We start from the raw sequence: 23,749 nt of genomic DNA on the forward strand, positions 1-23,749 counted from the left end.
TGCTCAGCCTTAAACTACACAGCCCAAAGGGAACTGGTAAAAGCAAAAGCTGCTGTGGCTTTATGGTTAAAATCAAGCAGTACCACCAAAAGGCTTCACAAGAGAGACAAATGGGTCTGTACAGATTTTATGCTACATAAACTATACACAACCATTTCAGTCTCAGAATTTCAAGCTAGGAGGCTGAGTGATTGAAGCAACTTCAAAAATACAGCTCATTTACAGGAGAAAACAAGGATTTTCCTACTCCTGCTGAACAAAAATGTTCTGATTAACAATTTGTAACTGAGTCTTCAAAGCTGGGACAGTTTCTGTCCAATTCTCTGTGCAATTGAACTTGCACAGAGCCAAACTCAGCCACAGATTACAGCAATTTACAGATACCTTTTCCCAGAACTACACTGGATAACTAAGGAAGAGTGGGATTTATCTGAATCTGAATTCAAATGAATCTGGGATTCATCTGAATCTGAATTCAAATGAATCTGGGATTCATCTGAATCTGAATTCAAATGAATCTGGGATTCATCTGAAGAGGAAACCTAAACAACAGAAGTTGACTGCAGGTACAATTAAAGTGATTCCACCTGTCTGACCACATGGCAGTTTCTGCCATTTCTGCTGGAAGGAGATATTGATGTGTCTGCACATCTGCCTTCTCTGTATCTGCCCTTACTCTATAATATATAATACTATATAATATATATACTATATACTATATATACACTATATACTATATATATACACTATACTATAATACTATACTATATACTATACTATATATTATACTATATAATATATACTATATATATACTATACTATATATATACACTATACTATAATACTCTATAATATAATAATGTATAATAAAAGACTGTACCTTTTATTGTGGTGAATAAGAAACAACTCTCATCTTGAAAGTTCTGAACCATCTACAAAAGCAAAAAGACATTTTAAAAGCCTGAGTACGACCAACACCAAACATGTACATCAGATATTAAATACAGCCTGTTACAAGCATTGGGTAAATTCTGGGTTTAGTCAGCAAGTGACAAAAGCACATAACAAATGAAGTAAAACATGTTACTGTCAAACTACTGCCCATCAATCATGTGGGAACCTGTTTGGAGCCTACTACTGCTGACTGTGTCTTGAACTCTAAATGTGTGGCAGATGCTTGAATAAGCTGAAAGGCTCCCTGTTCAAAATTAATACATTCTAAATCATTACTGCAGCATCTCAGAACTACACAGACCACTTGCTTCTCTCATGATTTAACTTGATTCAGGTAGAGGAAAAATGACACTTAAAGGATCCTTCTGTTTATTGTAATGTAAAGTACTCTAAATACCAGAAAATACTAGGCTGCATTATCAAACAGAATAAAGCAATCATAAAGAAGCAAGCATAAGAAAAAGCAACATCTGATCTCATGCATAAATAAATGTCAAGGAAATGTAATTTCCATTACCTGATCATTAACAAGAATGTGGATACCTGTGGGACCCTGTCTGTAAACCTGGTTGATTTGATGCAGAGGAATATTGAATGCCAAAGCAAGCTTGCGTGTGACTTCTGAGGCTGCCATTTCTTCCAAGTAGATTGCATGATAAACTGCAAGAAAAAAGGAGGATTTACATCAGCATGGTACTGTGTACTATGTACTATTCCATTATCTGTGGAAAAATCCAGTGAATTTGTTCATAACCTACCATTTAAACATTTTAAAAGCTAAAACTCTTTATTCTCATTCTGTTCTCACCAAGAAGCAAGAAAAGAATAATTTCAAATAACTCCATTCTCTTAACTGTAAGATTGACAGGAATTTACAATTAAACACTATCTTCTGCTCTGTGTTGAAACAACAGCCATTTATAATACTGAAACTGTTGGCCTGTACACTGCTTGGCTGCTTTTCCTTGTCCAAGCTCTACCAGTTTTAGTTCAGGTGCACAGAAAATGAAAGCAAAACCTAACAGAAAATGGGAAAGAATTGTTTTATTTGCACATAGCTTTTACATGTCCCTATGTTTGTCTGGTTAATACCCTGTCTGTAACAACACAGCACAGCTGATTTCAGAACAACTTCATTACCATGTAACTGCTGGTTTCAGTAGACTGAAAAAGAATCAACCATTTAAGCTGGATAAGTTTTAATGTTCTGTTCAACTCCTGAGTGTTAGAACAGCAGTGCTGTTGTGACCACACCTTCCTGTGTTTTCTCTGTGTGCCAGACACAGGAATTCAGCCTCTCCATGGGTACTCTTTTTTCTTCCCATTTCTCTTGCTTAAGGCATTTTAAGACAAAGGAATGGGGCTAAGGGACCCCAGATGTGACATACCGTATATTGCACCATTGCTACTGTCACCATTGCCTGCATCTTGTCTTTCCAGTTGTAGGCTCCTCAATGGCTCCTGACAAACGTAGATTGTTAGACGGGGCCTAACAGACCTGCAATTGGAAGAAACCACACATCAGAGGGAAGGTTACAGGAAATACTGTGCCACAAAGGCAGATCTGTTGTGCTCACAGTTCACTTGCAGGGTTTTCTTTAACTGATCAAAAAACCAATACAGAATGCAACAGTGAGGGCTGTCTGGATGCTGCTGCCTGTTGTAATCCTGGAACATAACTACTGAGTAACAGCAATAGTTGCAAAGGTCAGTGGTAATAAAGACCCTTTTTGAATCAGGAACAGCATCTGGGATGCTGCCTGGGTTAGCACTCTGCACCTGTAACCTCAGAAAGCCTCAGGTCATTCTTAGCTCCAGTGTGAGGCTCCAAAAGTGGATACAGGGCTCTTTTTACACCAGCAGCTGCCAGTTCCTCAGACAGATGAAGGCATCGAGGCCCATCCTCATCCTAGCTGCCCAGGACTCCCAGTGCTAGTAAATGACAGAACAAAACTCACTGAGCCTCATGTCTGAGGTCATACCTGGATTTCAGTGCATTATACAGCCGAATTCCATCAGCTGGACCACAGATTTGTACCAGATCTTCTCTTGTCAGCTTTAATAAATCAGCACCTGGAGACACATGGGAGGATTTTATGAAGATTCTGTTAGAACATCTGTACTTTTTAACATCAACTGTATGTTCATTTCAGCTGGCACACATCACATTTAAGAATAATCAGACATCCTGCTAAAATGAAGAATATTCATAAAAAGATGAATATTCATTAGCCACATGCACACAGATAAAAGAATTCTGCTGCTGCATGGCACTGAAGCAGAATTCCATACAAAACAGGATTTGCCCTTTCTGTGGATTTGACAGCTCCAGAGAAAGCCTCATATACCACAGTGAAATCCAGCTCCTATGGAAGACCTGCCATGGAGCAGATGTTAGCAATGTCTTGCACTGCATTCTGCTGCCATCGGAGCCAGCCCAGCAGAAGAGGCAACAGCCGCTGCTCTGACTCACCAAATTCAGTTATTTCCTCTAAGGACTAATCAAGGTTAAAACAATATCATGAACTGCCATAGTGCAAACAGAACCAGCTCCACTCTGGGGGGTGAATTTGGACGAAACTAACCAGAAGAAAATGCCTTCTAATACAAACTGAATGTTTAACAGTAGATACCTGAGAAATTTGAGAAAAGCCTTGTATAGGTAGAGAACCTATGCTTGAGCAACCACTGCTGAGTTTCCTGGATTGTGGCTGAAGGATGAAGCTGCTGTAAGAAACAAGATTGGAGATGGTAATTTGGATATTAATAAAGCATTAAAAAAAAAACCATTTCCACAATAGGGTCAATAGCAGGGTATGTATAAATCAAACGTTCTGACACAAATAGACAAAGAGCCATGGGCAGCACCAGAAAGCAAACACTCACATCTCCAGAGCCTTGAGAGCTTCCATCTCCTTGATGATTTGGGGAGGAAGAATTGCTACAGATTGAAAGAAGAAATAAAAGAATTACTAGAATTTTACTAAGCACAATATTCCAGCCTTGCTGAAAATCCACTTGAATGAGCTCAAAGTACACAGATTAGACAACACCACTGGAAATGATTCCTTGCTCACCCAAGTTTGATTATGATTGTTTAATGTGTCAATTCTAAATGCTTTTACCAATACAATTGTTGTTGAAAAGCTTGTGAAGACTATTGCTGGCTTTTCTTCTTGCAAATTCTATTGACTGTGTATGAGGGGAGTGAAGACTTCACACTGGAAGAGGCTGAATTGTTTTGATAGACAAGGACTAAATCAGAATAGTTCAGAGGTAAAGGATTTGCTATACAGCAAAGGACAAGAGGAGAAGTTTTCAGCAACATATAGGAAGGAAAAAGACTGATGAAGCAGAAGTAAAAACTCTGTGTAATGTCAGACTCTAAAATAAATATGCAAAGTCAATCCAATCCCTCATTCCCCAGTGGAACCAGAAAGCAGCTGCATTTACTCAGAAAACACCTCTGAACAACCATGATTTTAAAATGGAGTCTTTAACTAGGGTACAGCAGGAAACCTACCTGTCTGGGACACTGTAGGTGTTATGTTGAGCAGAGGTAAAGGCTGGAGCAGGAGTAGGACTGTTGTTTACAAATGTTGTAGGAGTATCAGGCCATGGTGAGCACTGAAGATAAAGAATTAACACTTAAGTTTCTCTTAGCAAACCAGAGCATGCTTTACTCTGAGGCACACTTCTTTAAATGAAAGCCAGAGGTTTATCCACAGTAGTTTTGATTTGACATTCCAAATACAGACTCCCTCTATCCCACGCATAACATGCAGATACTCCAGGTAAAAATCACTTCTGGTTTATCTTGTTCTTTCATTAAGACTCCTATTTATACTGTCTTCTGTTCAAAAAGTGAAGGTATTAATGATGGAACTGACAAAAGACTGATCCAGATTACTCAATTTAACACAAACCAACCCAAGCCATCTGCTGAAAAACATTTTTCATCCCAAAAGGGGTGAAGGAGCTGATTAAACTGCAGGTATCATGTCCTGACAATAGGTGCTCAGCAACAGTAGGTGAAACTATGAAGCTAGATTTAACCTTGGGGATAAATTTAATGTATTTAATGTCCAGATGAAATACAAGCACAATACTCAATAGAAATCTTGTCAGTTTGAGAAACTGCAGGACTAAACTGATGCCTACATGGTAAACTGGAGGTTTTATATGTAAGCCACCACAAGTATATGATGAGGCAGCTGTTTCATTCAGTCAGGTTTTTTTGGGGTGTTTTCCTTAAACCATCATGATTCAGCCCTTCAAAACCAGCATTTGGTATCTGCAACACCACTGCAAAGCCAGGGTTTTAAAGAAGAATAAAACCCAAGCAGATTTTGGTTTATTCAAAGACAAACAGACAGGGTTTAAGACAAGCAAGCTGCCCAAGATCAAGTAAGCTGAGAGCATGCCTCTTCAAACAACAAAGATTTCTGACACGCGTATCATGCACCAGCTAAACACCCTGTAAGGAAATTTCTGGAGTTACAGCATAGGTTGATGGGGAAGAATTAATGGGAACGTGTTTCAACTACTGTGTGTGGAAAAACCTTTTCACTATCTGTGGGAAACAGTAAATAAGCACAACACCCGCTGCAATCTCCTGTAAACCAGTCTACAGCATTTCTGTGCTGGACTCCAGGTGTCAGAGCAGGATCCTGAGTTCCCCAGCACGGCACATACAGTTTAAAAACCTAGTCTTGTATGCCCTGCATAGCTTAGAGGCTGCCCAAGACGTGATTCAGAGCAGTATGTCTGCAAGGCTCTTTGCACACACTGTCTTTGATTACGTGGTCAAAGCCACCCACTACACCCAAAGCAAGAAGCCTTTCTTCTGCTAGAAACACTTTCTTACCTTACCTTGTGTTCTCTTCCAACAAAAATGTTACTACCTATCCACTGAGACTGAACGAGCTGGTTAAATAGGAAACCAGGCAGTAACTATAATACTACAGCATGCCTAATTGTTCTGGTTTACACATTGTGGAGGGGAAAAGTTAGTATTTGAGCATTGAGATTACAAGGTTCAGGAACAAGGAAGTCTAGCATTAAAAGAAAAAAGGCAACACCACATATTCTTCGAGTGTCTTCAAGCAAGTAAGCTTGAGCTGCTTATGCCTCTGGAATCACTCACATGCACAACCGTCCTGCATTACACAAACCCGTGGGGTTCAGACACAGGGTCTGGCCATCAAGTCCATTAACACTACAAAGATTCAGCAGGGAATGTTCCTACCTTCTGAAAAATTACAAAATCTCAAGTTATTCTAAGCCACTGTTTGATGTCATTTCTCTTCCTACTTCCATCTACCTGAATCTACCAAAATTCATGCTTTCCTATAGAGTAAAACTGAACTTAGGCAACGAACTCCATACTATATTCACATATCAAATAAACACAAACCCAAAATACAGTAAGTCTAATGTGGGGAACAAATTGGGCACACAGCATTGTCTCTAGAGAACAAAGCAGTAATTTTATTACAGCTTTTTTACTGGATATATAAAATAGGAGGTTCTTGCCCAAAACAACTGCAGCTGGTGTGTGCGAAAGCAAAACCCTTCTGCACATCTGTTATGGAGGCAGAAGTTGTCATTTCCAAAATGTGAAACCAGCCACTCTGCATAAGCTGTATGCTACTGACATTTGCTATATGAGTATAGATATGGTATTTCTTCAAATTCCTTCTCCTTACATCCTTATGTTGCCAGTTTTGCTCCAGCTGCAATGTCTAACTCATAGCATTTAGGTTTTATACACTATATTTAAGTCACTTACAGAAAATGTTTAGCTTCTGCACCAATCTTCCAAGTCCAAAACTTAATGCTCCAACCTTTTTCAAGGTCTACACCTCAAAGTCTTCTAACCTCCCTTCATGTGCCCTGTAATCAGTTCTACCTGAAAAAAATTACCGTTTGACCAAGCTTAATCAAATGATAGCTTTATATATTCTACCTTGAGACATAATGTAAAATAATATGTGATAAATGTAACATAGTCAACATGAGATACTATATTATACTATAATGTAAGTATTATATGATGTATTATAGAATATGTATAATATAAAAATCAACCAAGATACTACAGACAGAAAGAAGTGTCTTTACAGACACTGTCTTAAAGGCCCAACTATCACAATACAATGTCTGCTTTTTCAAAGTCAAAGCAGGGGAAAGAATCTGGTGGCTTTTTCCCCTCTTCCTCCTTAGATCAGCTCTAGTTTGTGTATATTCAGAAGAGTCTAGATGAAATTCATATGAAAATGAATGAGAAGGAAAATATGAGTGATGGTAACAGTAAAACAATCTGTTTTTTAGGAAAAGATAGGAGTAGAAAGGACAAACTCTTGTTTCACTATTGAGTTAGAATCCTGTACAAATTAAATTGGAAAGATAATATATTAAATTCAATGTTTCTTAAAGGAAACACAGTAACAAACCAGCCTGGCCAAATCAGATTGTGGCTGAGCTCCAAGAATCATACCAGGGGCAGGGGGAGAAAGAAAAAGAAACTGAATGAAGCATATCCAGAAAATAGAGCAGCCAAATACTGGAGGAGCAAAATAAAAACACCTATGGACAAAATGAGATGCAAATGCAAGGGACAAGAAAGACAGCCTCTATACAAGGCTAGGTGTAGGAGGAAGGTAACAATACCCAGTTTTGAAAAGGAGGAGTTACAGACTGGATCAACCTACATTCTCAAGTTCAAGTAAAGGTTACAGAGAAGTATTTCTGGGGACCAAAGAAGCAGCACTGGGCAAGTAACAGCACTCTTGACTTTGTCAAGACAAATACACTACAAACAACCCTGTTTTCCTTCTATAACGGAGCTGTGGTTCCCCAGACACGCTAAGTACAAGATTCCATCTTCTATAAAGACACCATATGTAAACCAGAGTCAATTCTCATACTAAATGTAGGGAAACAAGTCTTCAGTTTTTGTGTTTAAGCTCCTCTGTGACAAAACTGTACTAGCACACAGGGTACATCTACCCTGCACATGGGTTTGATAACGGCCAAGCCTTCTGATGGCTACAACTGGGAAGACAAAACTGCTCAAAGTAGAGACATGCATCATCCCCTGTCCATATTGACAAGGTCCACAAGAATCAGCCTGTCTGGTGACAAGAGAAGGTGGCTGAGGAATTGGCCTTCAAGCTGTAGAGCAAATGTTTTCTAGATCAAGCAAACAAGTTACACACTCAACTTACATAGTTAAAACCAGTACTTCATGAGTGTATAGTGATAATCAAGGTTTCACTAAGAATACAGCAAAAATAGTGTTTTATGGCATTCTGTATGGGCTTGGTGACTTCTAATAATTTTACTCATGATAAAAATCATTGTCATGATGGAACAGGTTGTGTGCTAAATCTGCAGATCATACCAAGTTAGCAAGGCTGAAAGCATTTCATCCTACAGGAGCAGAAGTCAAAATGGTCTCAACAAACTGACCAAATGATCTCAAACCAGTGTTTGATTAAGGGCACATGTCCAACAGGAACAGTCAACTGCACAATCAGGAGAACTGGAAAGCTGTACACAGTTGTTATTCCAAAACAGTCGGTGGGTTACTCTTCAGCCCAAGCAAGAAGTCAAGAAATAACCACATGCACATAAAGCACACACTTTGTGTGCTTTGGGAAAGACAACAGAAGTCCAGTACTACCTGTCTTACCCAACCTTTGATACAACTAAAGTAGTGCTAAAGGCAGCTTAAGTGTTTGAAGACATTGTTAAGAATAGGCTGGAAAAGTTTCAGGTATCATTTGACTACAGTTCCTCCTAACTCTGGACAAGGGATTTGTCATATCTTTTAAAAGTACCTTTTCCTGTATTCTTCCTAGAAGTAACAATCACTGAATGAAGTACTTATAGCAACAGAGAGAAAGAAGAGGAGGTGGCAGGGGAAGTACAACTCCCTCCAGGAAGAGCTTCAGAAGACACTTCAGCCGTGTCTTCTAAGTGATAAAACACCTATTTCTCCTGCCTGTACCCCCCATCCAGGGCCATGAGGAACAAGTGAAAGGATGTCTGCACTGCCAAAGAAACCTAAATGTACACCTTAAAGATACCAGAAACCCCAACAGCCAAGAACAGTAGAAGGCAAATTCAGACAGCTCAGTGCTAATAGTTTCAGGGTGTAAAAAGCCCCCATATCCTCCAAAGAACCCATCTGACTTCATATTGCTTCTTCTCTCCCACCCAGTTACATGGTTTATAAACAAGAGGCATACAACAAAGCATTTTATAACCTAAATGTGAAACTAATGTCTGAGGAAAAAGAGTCAAGGCAGTGAATGCCTGCACACTGCTGGGAAATAGTGGTCAGCACATTATCCCTGTTCAAAGAACAGTCAATTGTTTTCCAGTCACAGATTAACAGACATTTAAACTTGCCAAATGGATGATGCAGAATCATTTCTCATCTGAAAATGTAAGGTCTCAATGATACCCACAATAACAAACACCATCTAAGAAATCCTGGAGTGTGCAGGATGTGTTTTGAGATTCATTTGGGGGCACATACTTAGTGTGCACATACCATGAAGAGGTACTGACTCGTCTGAACTGCATTAAACCTGCTTAAAGCACAGTATGTAGCTGGCTAAAGGAAAAAAATCAGTAACTAATGACCAACCATCTGCAATACTACATGGTGTTTTATAAATACCGATGTACATGGAAACTTACATTGAATCTAAGTACAGATATGGAACAAAACACTAAATTTCACCATTCTCACTTCTAATTACACACATACAGGAAAGCAAAAAGCTGTTTCATTTAAAGTCACATAAACGGAAAGCTCTTGACTTTTAAAAGTTACACAGTCCCTCTGCAACAGTTTAAGTGTTAGATTTAGGAAGGATTCCTTTGCTGAAAGCAAACATGGAGTAATTGGTATACATAAAAGTAATAGTAATACACAGCAATCAATGTTTTTACTTTACAAAATGGAAGTTTCTCCTATATCTAACACTGTACAAGGTATCTTGCACAATGAAAAGGTAAGCAGAAGTCCCTTACACTGCCTCGCTTTGCCAGAGAATCACCGTAGTCTGCTGGCAAAGTCCGCTTGCTGGACTTTTTCTGCTCATGTTCAACTGCATCTTCAATTATAGGCTCAAGCCTCATCTGGACAAACACCAAAGATTTGGATCAATTTCTTTTCGTTATACAGTGAGGAAAGATCTAAAAGCCTTTTAGAAACCTCTCAAATCTTTAGAACACTGCATAGAACTCACTGATGTTTAAATAAAATGCAAAAACCTGCTGAGGCTCTGGCCTTACCTTCAGAGATCTCCACAAACAGAGACTTTGAAGCTCAGATTTGGCAGATAATTAAACTCTAGATTCCCCCCTCTTTTTTCTCCCTCCAGCTGCAAGGTTTTTAGATCTGTACCAAAAGACTTGCTCTAGGGTTCAGTGCCGTCAGTGTTAAAACACACTCAGATTGAACGCAAGTACCTATCTAGTATCTAAATGAAAGTTTACTAAACAAAGAACTTAAAACAGAATGCTGCTGTTCACTGGACAAGTTTGGCAAAGAAATAGCTTATCTTTGTATAGAACTAATTCTTCCCCAACCCTTCCAAGACTACAGCTAAGTAATATGCCGTATCTATGTATTTTCTCCTCGGTTAGCGGATGCAATTCTGTTACCTCTGTAAGAACTGTGGTGTCATATGAAGGCTGATACTTTTCTTTTTCATGTGCAGTTCGCTTTTCCATCTTTTCTCTGTCTGTTTTCTGTTTCCTGTCTGCTCCTTTTGGCTAAAAATGGATAGTTACATGAACAAAAATGCAAGTGGAAAATGGTTTTATAATTGAAATCTGGTCTCATAAGTAGTAAGATAAAGATATCCCCCATCTTTATGAGAGCTTTTGGGAGACTTATTAAGGATATGCTGTTACCTTAAAAACTTTGATTTGACAACTGGCTGAATGCAGATGATCTGTATATTCTCCATTTTCAGTCTGTTTAAAAGTGTCAACCTGAATCCTAAAAGGAACTCCTTTCTCTCCTCCATGTTTACGAGGGGTAAATTCAGTGCTGATACAATGTACCTGAAAAAAACCAACCACCAAACAAAAAGGACCTTCAGAAGTATTCTAGATATGGATTTTACTATGTGTTACCAACATCACACACATCTAAGGAGAAGAAACAAATTACCCAGCCTATCTGAGGACCAAGCTGCAAAACTAACATCTTACTCCTTTTCATGCCCATATTGAAATGAAGCCAAACCCACTGTACTTAACAAGGGAGAAGGGAAATAAGGAAGTGTGTCACCAAAATCTGTCCACAAAGCAGAAGTCATTATAGGTTTTTATTAAATTGAGACCTTGCTGCATCTTAGGAAGATGTACGTAGAATCATAGAATGGTTTGGGTTAGAAAGGACCTTAAGATCCTCCAGTTCCAACCCTTCTGCCATGGGTAGAGCATTCACCACCTCTCTGGGCAACCCATTCCAGTACCTCACACTCTCACAGTAAAGAACTTCTTCCTTACATCTAACCTGAACTTCCCATGTTTAAGTTTGAACCCATTCTCAATAACTGTAAGATATCACTGTCCAGTGCATCATAGCTAGAATAAACTGGAGTTACTTGTAATAAAATACTACCACACTGGGTTTATAAACTAGAAATACTCCTAAAAGACATCTAAGGAGAAAATCAGTGCAACAGAAAGAGTTATGATGCATCATACTGGACAGTGCTCCCAACTTTGAGGGTTTTTTTGCTTCCTTATGGAATTTTAAGCAAGCCAATGCCCGAGTGCTTTTTATTTCCTTTGGCTATCATCAACAGAGACCCACAGACTGGAAACTGAAGCTTTAAGTGTTTAATCAGTGCTGCTATGCTGTGCTCTCTATCCTTCAGAGTAAGTCTGAACTACATTTGCACAACCATAATAACCAGATCCATTTCATTCGGTCTGTTACTGCTTCTAAGGAAGCACATAAACAAAAACCTCCAGTAATTTCTCTCACATTTCTTCAAGGAGACTACATTTTAGTAATTATGTAATTCTTAGTAGAAAATAATGGCTTCAGCTGTACTAGATTGAAGTTAATGTACTTGTAGTGTGGAATCTAACCTATTTTAGCTGCCTCAGTAAGAATTGCTGCTACCTCAAACCTCATACCTACACCTTTGTATCTTATAGTAGAAACAGATGAGAGACAAAAGTAAGCTAAAAGTTCCAATGCAAAACTGAACATTCTGTCTAAATAATTTCCAAAGACAGCATGCTCAGCTGCCCTGCATCTCAAACACATCAATGGCAAAAATCCTACCCAAGGAAGCCTACTGACACAGTGAGAAACAGCCTTTAAATGTCTGACTGAAAACTCTTTGTAGCACATTGCTTTTCATTTTGTATCCTCAAGCCTGAGTCTCTGCTGCAGCTCACCATTAGGAGAGTGGGAGATTCAACTACAACAGAACCATCGGTGCTGGCTGTTATTTAGAGGGGTATAAATTAACTCTATAACTGTGTAACTAAATATTTTAACCTTGACAGCTTTATTAACAGAACTTTCTGAAAGCCTTTTATATAAATTGTTCTTAAAAGATGCTTCTATAAACCCAAGTGAAGTTGAAAACTATGAACCTGTGTTTCTTTCCAAAGCTGGTATTTACTGGCTGTACCACAAGTCAGAAACCAGGAAGCCTCTTAGTGCAAATATACTACTGTTTGTGACCTAAAGGCACCAAACACAGACATCCAGTCAAGTAAAATTTCAAACCTGAATAAAAGCAGATGTACATTTTGTTGGATCCCACAAAAATTCAACTGCATTGAGCTGGCTTGGATTTGTCTTGATATCAATGACTCCAACAGACATTGGAATATCTATTAAAATAAGTAGTATATGTTTCAAAATAATCATAGTCCAAGAAAACACTACACATCAATTTTAATACAAGGTTACCATCAGCAAACACAGGTAGGGTGGAAAAATGTGGGCTTTGGTAGCTTGACCATAAGCCTGGAACCAGTTTCTTAGGACTGATCTGAAGAATCTTTGTAGACTCAACATACAAAGTGTTCAGGGTTTGGGGGTGTTTTTTGATTCCCTTTTCCTCACCCCCCACCCCCCATACACAGCTTATGCACCAAAAATGAGCAAGTTACTCAAAATACAGGAACCTGTTGGTGCCATTTCCACAGTCCACTAAAGAAGTTACTTTTGCCTGTGTTCTCCTAATTACTGTAACATTCAGCAATCAAAACTAGAAAGATTACTAAATGTTTAAGGCTGTAGTTGCTATCTTACTGCTTATCTTACTTCTGTAGCACTTGAAGCTTTTAAAGGAACATGAATGTGGCAGAACATTTACAGTCAAAATAAACACTACGACAAAGCAGCATACAGAAAACTGGTCTGTGTGTTTTCATGAGCCCTAGCATAAAACTGAGCACGATCAATCACAGACAGAAACAGTTATACCTAAGTCGAGAAGTCTGTCCCCAGGGCGGTTCCACTTCCAACCTTCTAGCTGCTGGTGCTCTGTATATTGCAACCTTCGGTCATGGAACACAACTCTGATAATACTCTTAACAAACAAGAAAACAGGCATCTGATGAGCCACAAAGTTACTGAATGTTTAGAAACAGATTGAAGATAAAGCACTAAAACACTGAAAAATAGCAACAGTGCCAAAAATATATATTTGCAGCAAAAAAATTGTTCACCATCAGTATCCCAAAATATTCTGGATCACAGAAACAGAACTGAGCAGCACAAGAGATCTGAAAATGTAGTAAAAATGCAAAAGAGAATTACATGTGATTGCATATTCTGAAGGTCACTCTGCATTGCACCCAGTGGACTGAGCAAGACTGACAGCACAATACCAACACTGTGTAGGCAACACCAACTTATTTTAGATGCCAAACACAGAAGACTTAATCTGTTCTGAAAAGCAGTGACTATAGTTAGACCTTCCTTTTTTTCACTCCCTTTCCTGGTATTTGCCAGCATATTTACAACTTTAATGATTTTCATTACTAGTTAAGAATAAACCTCACCACTTCTCCAACTATTCTAGCTGAAACACTAATCTAAAAATACTACACAACTGATGCAGCCAGAAGCAATTAACCAACAATACACTTTTTTGTGACCAGCTCTGGTACAACTGTGCACTCCAGTCATACTCTGCTACAATACAAAGCAATCTGTCATACAGAGGGGGAAAATACTGTACATATTAATTGTTACTGAACAAACCCCAAATTTCTCTCTTTTTTTTCCCATTAGTCTATAGTAAGAATTAAAGTGTCCAAAAAACCCAAAACCTTTTAAATGAAGTGTCTCTTCAAGACACATTGCACCACCTTGGCTTTATTTCAAAGCTACCAGAAAGCACATGTGCACGTGTGAGTACATGCACGCAGGTTTGGAACATGGAAATACTTGCACCCATCCTTCACCAACATAGAATGCCTTCCTTAAAGTACTGGCATTATTTAAGTAATGGGAAGTTTGTTGATGCAGCATTACAATGCCCTGATATGATAAAACTTATTTCTTTAGATTTTAACACTGTGTTGTCCTACTCTACCTACCAAATGGCTCATCACTAATATATGAACCTGTAAAATTACAGCAGAGTCAGAGCCCAAGGCTATAAGGAAACAGCACTTAAGGCGGGCAAAAGTCAACGTGCTTATTACAGCAAGTCAACATGCCAGGTTGTAAAAGGTTTAATTACACAGCTCAAATCCCAGTTTTATGTTTGTGCTTCACACTTCCTGAAATTATACCTGAACAAGCATCCCACAGGCAAGAATAAGGCACAGGACTATGCAAGCAAGCCACGTTCACAAATCATATAGCCCAGAGTATCCAGTGACAACAGGAAAAACAAAATCCATAAAATGTACAGTCTGTAGGTTGGATTTCTCTCACCTAACTAGACACCTGAATTTGAGATCACTGCTCCTTTCACTGTGTGCTTCCTTTTACTCAGCTGAAAGACATTGTGAAGGGTCCCTGATGTGATGAGCTCAACTTTAGCTACCTAAAGTTTCATGACATGAACCCACTCATAAATGGGGAAACACATATATTATTTATTTACAATAAACCAGAAAGAACAAAGCTAGGCATTAGGTTCCACTGTGCCCATATTCTTTTGTTGGTCAGATCAGCAGGCTACCCACCCTGTGAATCACAGCCCAATAAACAGTCAAAAACTACTAGCACCAGAGGTTTGTTAGTAACACCATCGAGAGAACTTCACCTTCACCAGTTTTCCATTGATCTCTGGTATGTCTCCAGCTTTCCGATTATCCAGCATCCGTATCTCATAGGACTGACCTTTAAAAAGAAAAGATTTGTATCAGTAGAAGCTGTTTTGTGTTTAACACACCTCAACTAGTGTTTGGTTCACAGGACACAGGAATACCAACCAGTACCTAAAACTTCTTTTATAATAGCAGGGGTCACTTTACAACACAGGAATTAAGGGAACACAATAACACTTCTTGGTCCCATTAAAATTAAGGGATACTTTCAAAGGTGAGGTACTTCATTTCACAATAAGTGTTCACACTTGGTTCTCTATTATTACTTCTCCAAAGCTGTATTCCTTTATTTTTGAAACTGATAAAGGCAACATATTGAGAAGCAGGTAACATGGCCTGGTCTTCTGAAACAACCCCCTGCACAATCTTTATACTCTTCCTGCAACATACGTACTACTTGCCCATGTTTCCTTTTGCCCACATACCTGTTGACTTTGTATGATTTTTAGGCTTTGTATGACTTCAGAAATAAGCATTTGAAAGAGCCAGTTACTGGTTATTTGAGCAAACACATGAGCAAACCTATCTCCCCAGTAAATGGGATCAACTGGTATGCTTCAAACAGACAAAGCTTGAAGTAATTTATTTGAACTACAGGGATGTTTTTTCTTCTTCTAAGGGGAGCAGCACATACTCATTTGCAAAAATCACGTTTCCCTAAATGCAGGACAAAACAGATTGCAAAGTTCACTTAGATCAAGTGCACTACATTCATTTCCTTCCACATCACCCTCCAAATCACCTTTACATTCTAGCATATATTACATTTAAAAGACATTTATTGACTTGTGCTGCAAGGGAGAAGTTCAGCTGTCACAGCCCTGTGATGAGCAAAGGATTTCTTCAATTCCTTTCATTGCATCATAGACTCAGGTTACCTCCAGAAATGGGCTGTGACAGTTAATACCCTACATATGCACAGACTGGCTTTCCCCCAGCAGCATCTGAGCACTGGTAAGCCCACAGATTACATAAATCCATACAAAACCCAAATGAACCTAGTGCAGCTGAGTAAAGCAATAGATCATTCATCCTCCTCTATTCAACAGGAGAGAACTTCTTTCCTGTTAGTAAGATCTGTTCAGCTACCAGTGTTAGTTTACTCACACATAACATATGTAAATCCATCTGCATCTATAGACAGCTTTTTTTCAATCTGGCACTGTTAATAAAAGTTTGGAAGTATTTCTCTGTTCTCTCTGTTTTTTAGAGGGGAGAGAAGACAAAATATCAACCTGATTGCTCAAGAAGTGCTGTTAACCTTTCATAGGCATAAAATGATATTAAAACTGATGATCTGATGGAGGTAAAAATCAAGGAACACCCGACTCAAAAACAGCATGGGAAGGTTTCAAGACTAATGGACAGATACTAGAGTTTTGGATAGTGCAGAAGTGCTGTGGTGCTCGCTGTGTGTGAAAGCACCACAGCACTGATTTTAGTCTGCATGGAAGCTAGGTATGCTGCTTCCTCTGCTCTTTCCTGGAGAGTAGGCCAGAAGAGCAAAGCAGCACCAGGTGCAGTACCCTCTTCCACAAAACCCACACAATGGTTAAGTATGGAAGGGACTTCAGGAGGTCATCTTGTCCAACCCCCATGGCTCAAGCAGGGCCACCTAGAGCCAACTGCCCAGGACTCAACTCATTACACACACAAATACATCAGTACGACTCAATGTTGCAAACTGCTCCTGATTTTAAGCTGGCTTCACAAGGGAAGTTGACCAGATGGTTTTATTTTTCCCCATATTTAATTAGGAAAAGGGCATACCTTTCATTTTCTGACATCAGGAAAAGTTACCAAAGACACTGAAAACCAGAGGAGTGTCGTTGGAAAAGAAATCTTCACATTAAGAGATTTTCAAGGGAAGATGAAACATTTACAGTCATTTCAGACACTGTCCCTTAAATGACAAGCTCTCCTTCAAGGCAAGATAGCAAGCACTTTCTTCCTTCAGCTTGCAAACCTGTGCTGGCTCCCAACACAGAGCTGAGCTTCCAGGGAGGCTGGATCCTGGCACTGAAGAAAGCAAAGTATATTTCTACAGAGCTTAAGGTTTATAAAGCTTTGAAGCTTGTTAAGCAGTGCAAAGCATCTTGCTGGCCCAGCATACTGCTGCAGTTGTGCTGGCTTTCTCCTGAAGAGAGCATCAAGATACCAAGTGGTTAAAAATAAACCTGAGAAAGCAAATGGCTGAACACTGCAATTAGGTGTTTATAAGACACCAGAAATCACCTACAGAACATCCACTATTCACACTAGTAGAAGAGTCAAGTAATGTTTAAAGCATATTTAGACCAACTGGACATTGCAAGATGAATCGTGAATCACTCATCAGCTTTATTCACATGGAAAGCTGGAAGTGATGCTTTGTCATCATGACAATATCCAATTATACACAATCTACTCTCAGATTCAGGGCTCCAGTACACAGTTAAACAGTTCCAGGCATGACATGCATCACATCATCATGACATGCACCATGTTCACAGTAATAGAAGCATTTCAAGTTGAGCAAAAAGGTTATCCTACCAAGAAAACACATGTAAAATGTAAAAGATACTAATTTCACCAAACCTAGAAGCAATTAGGTTAAACAACTCATCAGGCTAAGGAAAATTCACCAATACATACTCTGCACACTAAGGTAGTTCAGTGCTCAGAGAAGGACATAATCCAAGATTAACTGTACCACAACATGGTAGGATATGGCAAAGAAATGGTGACTGTAACACTTTAAATTGTTTTTATTTTTCATACAAGCCATTCTGCAGGACTGTGTCTTCACTGCTGTCTACTAAGAGATTTGGGGTCAAAGTCCACAAGGAAAAGAAAAAACAAAACTAATGATCCTACAGCACAGGAGCCAAGGGAGGGAGAGAGAGATGGGCGAGTGCACAAAAACATTGATATGGTCCAAAACAAATGATGAATTATACGAGTTCAGCATACCAGATGACTGAGATTAGGACACCAATGTCATCTCCAGAGGTGAGGGTGGTTTTATCACATGGCAATGACTATATCCATAGTATTTGAACAGCAATCAGTGCCCTCTTTAGAAGAAAAAATGAATTTTCATGCAAATCAACTGCAGACTATGAGGGAAAAAACAGCAAAACTCACACAAAATACTTACTGTTAATTTCTGATAAATATAGGATAGTGAAATCACACACAGACGACAACTGCACTTGTGGGTTTGATTCAAAGATAACACCGTTCTGGGCAGATATGCACAGATAATTTGAGAGTGATTACAGTGGCCTCTGTTATAAAACAGTTTAGAACGGACATTTTAACATTTATTATGGCTTTTTGAGGGGGTCTGTGCATGCCTTAGAAATTTAATCAGACTGTATCAAGTTTAAGCACAAATACCACATTAATCCTGTATTTTAAGCTATTACTGCCTGAAGTTTGCCTCCTAATAGCTCCATCAGGTTGATTTTACTGGGGGGAAGTGGAGGATGGAGAGGGGTAACACACAGAGGGGTGAGAAAGAAATAAAGAACGAAACCAAAGCAACAAAACAGCCTGTAAAAGGGAAGTCATGACAGACTACAACTATGAGCCTGCAAGCTGGACAAAACAAGATTACTAGGTAAGGTATCCAACCTCATTTCCTACATGCATTGAACTTTGGATGTACCCACATGTAACAAAACATTAAATACAATTCCAGTTTTAGACTTGCACCAGAAGCTGCACGCACGATAGTTATGCCTGCAACATATGTATACCAACCTTGATTCAAGTATGTCAGAGTTTCATCGTACAATTTTACAGCTGGAGATGTTGCAGCACACATAACATACTGGAAGGGTGGATGTTTGGTCTCATTTTCTTGTGGAAGGCTGGAATCTTCCTGTTTGAAAATAGGCAGTGCCAAAACATCACTGAAAAGAACAGAAATAGCTCTGTGAGACTGCTGGCCCTGTTTTGCCTGAAGTTAAAGAAAAAAAGAAGTTGTTTGTAACTTAAAAAGCCACAGTGGAATACATACAGCATTGTGTCAGTTCATGAGTGAAACCAATGTGAGCAGTATCCAAAACACTTCCCACCAAAATTTTAGGCTACAATACACAAGCAATGCTTTGGGACCCAAGCAGACAGTGCTGATCCTTGCAAAACTTAATCTGCAGCTCTTGTCTCCACTGACAAAAGTCACTCTGAACCTGTCAACAGAGGCAAGGTTGCCTAATGAACATGCAGCTCTCAGCTCTGAAATAATACATTCCTCAAAGGAAGTCAGGTACCCTCTGGAAGTCTCCCCCCCATTTAGCACCATTACAGCTAAGCTATTAACTCTATTGACATTGCAGACATTTCAGTCCCAGCTTTTATAGGGCTTTAGCATAATGAACAGCACAAAACTCATTAAGCAGCAGCTTCACAAAACAGAAGTCAGAGAAAGCACATGCCAGGATTCACTTCACTTATGGAAGACAACCAGAAAAACCTGGAAACTGACAAGTTTCTGAAGAGTAAAGAGCAATCCATGCTGTCCGCAGTAAGAGCATCACTACAGCTAACAAACACATCTGCTTTCTGCAGGAATACTCTGTGCTAGCAATAGTCATATTCCTTACACACAGTAATGCTGCTGCATAAAACTTGAAAGAGGTTAGTGAGTTGTGCTCAAAGTCTTATTCTTGCACTGAATTTTTGTTCATAATAAAATTATCTGCAGATCCATGAAACTTTCTTTGAAATTAGTTTCTAAACTGATGGAATATTTCTCACATCACCTCACTTGTTGATTTAGGTTTTAAACTATATGCATCTTATTTGTTTCTTTTGCATGGATCACAATCATAACTTAGTATATTTTGTAACAGAATTATAAATATATCTGTATTGCACTATTATTTATGCATTGTACCTTAACATTCTGAAGTAAAACTGCCCTTTTTTTCCCTGTTTCTCATCTCTGTGAGAGCCTGCTTTATCTAAAGAGAACTCTGTAAATTCCTCTTGATTTCCAGCTCTTATCTGGAGAATCAAAATGTACCAGGATCACAATCAATTTAGAAATTGAATTTACAGCCAGTATTTTTGTGTCACAAAAGGCTATAGCATAGACTTGGTCTGTGTAAATACTGGACACGAGAAGTGCATCTGGGGCACTCCAACTGTTCTTTCAGAGCATGTGCCACATCACACTCCACTCACTGCCTGGGAGAAGCTACACTGACCTGGCAGAGGAAATATTTATGAATGCTGAAAAAGCTGAAGACATTTGTCTGCACCTTGTAGACACCATCCCAAAATATCAAGGAAGAAACCACAGAAGATGCTACAAACAGGCACAAAGGTCAGGTTGGATGGGGTCTGGAGCAACCAGATCTAGTGGGGGGCATCCCCGTTTGTGGCAGGGAGTTGGAACTAGATGGCTGGATGATCCCTTGCAACCCAGTGGTTGATACCTTCCAACTAGGTGGTTGGAACTTTGGGTCGGACGATCCCTTCCAACCCAACCCACTCTGTGGTTCTGTGAAAGCAGGACAAGGCAGGATACTGTCCAAAAAAACCAGTACAAGCTTGCAGAACCATCTTGGCCACTTCTGATGCCAGCTCCCCAAACTGAAGCCCTCAGAAGCTGTATTCCAGAAGAAGATACTGCGAAATACCCACTTAAAGGAAGCAGACACTCTTAAAACAGCCGGTTTACTTCCATAGAGAAAAGGAACATCATAACCAGAGGTAGGACAGAACATTTCCTAGATGGGTGGACTACTGCCTAAGGATGACTCAGAATAAACAAGCAGATGCTTCATGCCTTGATGTCAGTCAAAAGGGCAGCATGAACGGAGGGCAATTCAACACAAGAGGGAGCACTGCGACCAGCAGAGAAGCATCTTCCCAAGGCAGGACAATGCCTTCTACGCCAAGAACCCAAGCTCGTCACACACTTTCGGCACATGAAGTACTAGCTAGTGTGCTTATGAAGAGGAACTTTAAAACAGAAAGAACATGGAAACAATAACAATGTTTAAACCACACACATAAGAGTCTAAGTGCAATACAGAAGGCATGCAAAGTACCTCACAAAATCAGTGACCTGTAATTGTCAACAAGTTCTGCAGCACTTGCTTTCACACAACACAAAAGAGAAGCACTTTGTATATTGATGGAAAACATCTTTCAAGCCTTACTTTTCCACAATTTAAAGACAAAAATGCATCTGGTCTGAGCTTAAAAACATGTGCCATGGTTAATGAACTAGTTAAATTAACAGACAAGGCACTGGAAGCCAAAAAAATACAAATGGAAGACAAATGTAGCCAGCTTTAAACCTGCTTTTGCTAATACTTACAAAGTGCTAATGACTAATTGCCACTGTGGAAGAAAGAAAAAAAAAGAAACAAAGTCATCCAATTCCTGAACCCTGCAATTTCGTTGTAAAGAGCATAATGTGCATTCCTAAATGCCACCATGCCATAAAAATACCTCCAGCAAATAGCACAAGGCAAATGTAAGGATCTTCATTAATTTTCTCCAATAGAAACATACACTTTTATTATAAAAGAGTCTTCTGGGTCCAAGTACATTCCAAAGGAAAAGAGAAGCCAATGCAATTTCAAACTCCTTCCTAGACCACCTTTAAATAAATACCACTTAAATAACATTTTGATATATTCAGTCATGAAGAATGAAGTATCAGCATTTTCACATTTAAACATGTGCTTGTTCCCACCTAAAACCAGGTAAGAGCCATGGGCAATTACAGAGTCAATAAGATACAAATAAAGTATTTCAAAGTTAAGAGTTTAAAGTGTCAGTGATAAAGAAACATTAACTGATTTACCACCAACTATTAATTTCTCTTAAAACCACTGATGCCTCTTCTCCCTCTTTCAACAAGGAAGCTACTATGAAACACCTAGTCTATAATGCAGTCATCACTGTACAGCAATAGAGGATGACTGGTTTACTTGATGTCATGAGCCTAAAGTTCAGCAACACAAAAGGTCTTCTGGGCAGTACTGGTAATAAAGGGTTCCTGCCACACAAGCTGCTCTGTGCCTACCCTTCCTCTTTGGGCTAGGTTGGAAACTCTATCACTATCTAGCACAGCTACGCAAGTGAGCATGGTGAAAGCAGGTCCTAAAAACCTCACTATAGAGAAACACCCATCCTACCAGACAAAACTTGACAGCAGACATCGTAAATCAAGCCCATTTCCTTCCTCAGGACTGTCAGTAACAGTGATACAGGAATCAGGATGTCTGTGTCTACTGAGGAAATCACTGGAATGGCTTTAAGACTACAAGGAGCATTCCCCATTTGCTGAGGCCAAAGTGCCTGTTCTTTACCCTTAACGCTAGCTCCAACAGGGATCCTCCAAATTTCACAGTGGCAAGCACTGTCTACAAAGTTAAATTCCCTGCTCACACGGCACAGCAGCAGATCTGAGCTGCACTCACAGTTCAGAGGAGGAAATCAATAGCAAACAGATTAAGTATTTTTAGTAGTCCTCTTCACCTGCACTGAAGAACAGTATCTTGCTAGTGATAAGCTGCATATAATAGACACTTATATGTAAATCACATTCCTAACGACTATATACAGATCCTAGATGTCAGCCTCTTTACCACCTCAAACGTTATACTGATCCTATTATAAGACATACAGACCGCCTCCAAAAAAACCCAAAACCTCCCCCAACAAGCAAACATACAAAGCCCACGGAAAACCAGAAGAGCAGGTCAGCCTCCTCAGATCCAGCTTTTTTTCCTTCAGATCCCAGGTCCAATTTCTGCATTTACAATGAGCCAATGGCCTGGCAATGCAATCACCTGCCCTCAGTGAATCCCTGTCAGGCTTCCTGTTTCTGTACACCTCAGCATCCTTCAGTCCTTTTCCTACTCACCCAGTGAAATTTGATTCCCAATGCAGAACAGAGACAGGCACTTTTAATACCAGCTTTGCTCAGGTTATTCAACATGGCAAAGAACCTCCCACTGCAACTGACGCCCCCACTGGCAGAGCTGCCCAGATGGAGGAAAAATCAGTCTTCCAAAAGAGCTACTGCTGCAGTTATTTTGGGCTACAGCAGAAAAGAGCTTTAAGGAACTGATTCTGTTCTTTTTCTGCCACTGATAACTTCTGATCTTGGGAAGCAAGATACTCATTCACTGGGGGGGTCGGACCATATGACCTTTAAAGGTCCCTTCCAACCCAAACTATTCTGTGATTCACTTGTCTCATCCAAGTGAACCTTGGACTACTGGCAAGCCAGCTGAAACATAAACAAACAGCAACATCCTGAAGGAGCAGCATCTTTTGTTAGGACTTGATATCATTTGAAAAAGCAGATCAAGATTTACTCTCCGGATGGATGGATGAAACTCCAAGACCAAAGTTTTGAAACTATGAGCTCCAGTAAGAGAAGTCTTATCTCAGCCTCCCACCATTTGTTATCTAAAGCATTCAACCGAAA

General features: G+C 39.5%; 1 protein-coding gene across 3 annotated transcripts in view; it reads right to left on the reverse strand.

Annotated features, from left to right (window-relative positions):
• UBP1 (upstream binding protein 1) overlaps window positions 1-23,749 on the reverse strand; it is a 30,636-nt gene that overhangs the window by 2,214 nt on the left and 4,673 nt on the right. The window contains exons 2-15 of one of the 3 annotated variants that reach the window (XM_034062232.1): window positions 19,051-19,202; window positions 15,240-15,316; window positions 13,442-13,547; window positions 12,737-12,843; window positions 10,891-11,043; window positions 10,639-10,749; window positions 10,003-10,110; window positions 4,478-4,581; window positions 3,841-3,895; window positions 3,588-3,678; window positions 2,937-3,027; window positions 2,343-2,452; window positions 1,472-1,614; window positions 881-932 (exon numbers count right to left, since the gene is read on the reverse strand). In XM_034062232.1, the coding sequence (XP_033918123.1) occupies window positions 881-932; window positions 1,472-1,614; window positions 2,343-2,452; window positions 2,937-3,027; window positions 3,588-3,678; window positions 3,841-3,895; window positions 4,478-4,581; window positions 10,003-10,110; window positions 10,639-10,749; window positions 10,891-11,043; window positions 12,737-12,843; window positions 13,442-13,547; window positions 15,240-15,316; window positions 19,051-19,202 (1,460 nt within the window). Of the gene's footprint in view, window positions 1-880; window positions 933-1,471; window positions 1,615-2,342; window positions 2,453-2,936; window positions 3,028-3,587; window positions 3,682-3,840; window positions 3,896-4,477; window positions 4,582-10,002; window positions 10,111-10,638; window positions 10,750-10,890; window positions 11,044-12,736; window positions 12,844-13,441; window positions 13,548-15,239; window positions 15,317-19,050; window positions 19,203-23,749 lie in introns of all 3 variants that reach the window. The other 2 variants (XM_034062229.1, XM_034062235.1) reach the window with 2 other exon arrangements.

This window comes from Melopsittacus undulatus, chromosome 1 (genome assembly GCF_012275295.1).
Source record: "Melopsittacus undulatus isolate bMelUnd1 chromosome 1, bMelUnd1.mat.Z, whole genome shotgun sequence".
NCBI lineage: Eukaryota > Metazoa > Chordata > Aves > Psittaciformes > Psittaculidae > Melopsittacus > Melopsittacus undulatus.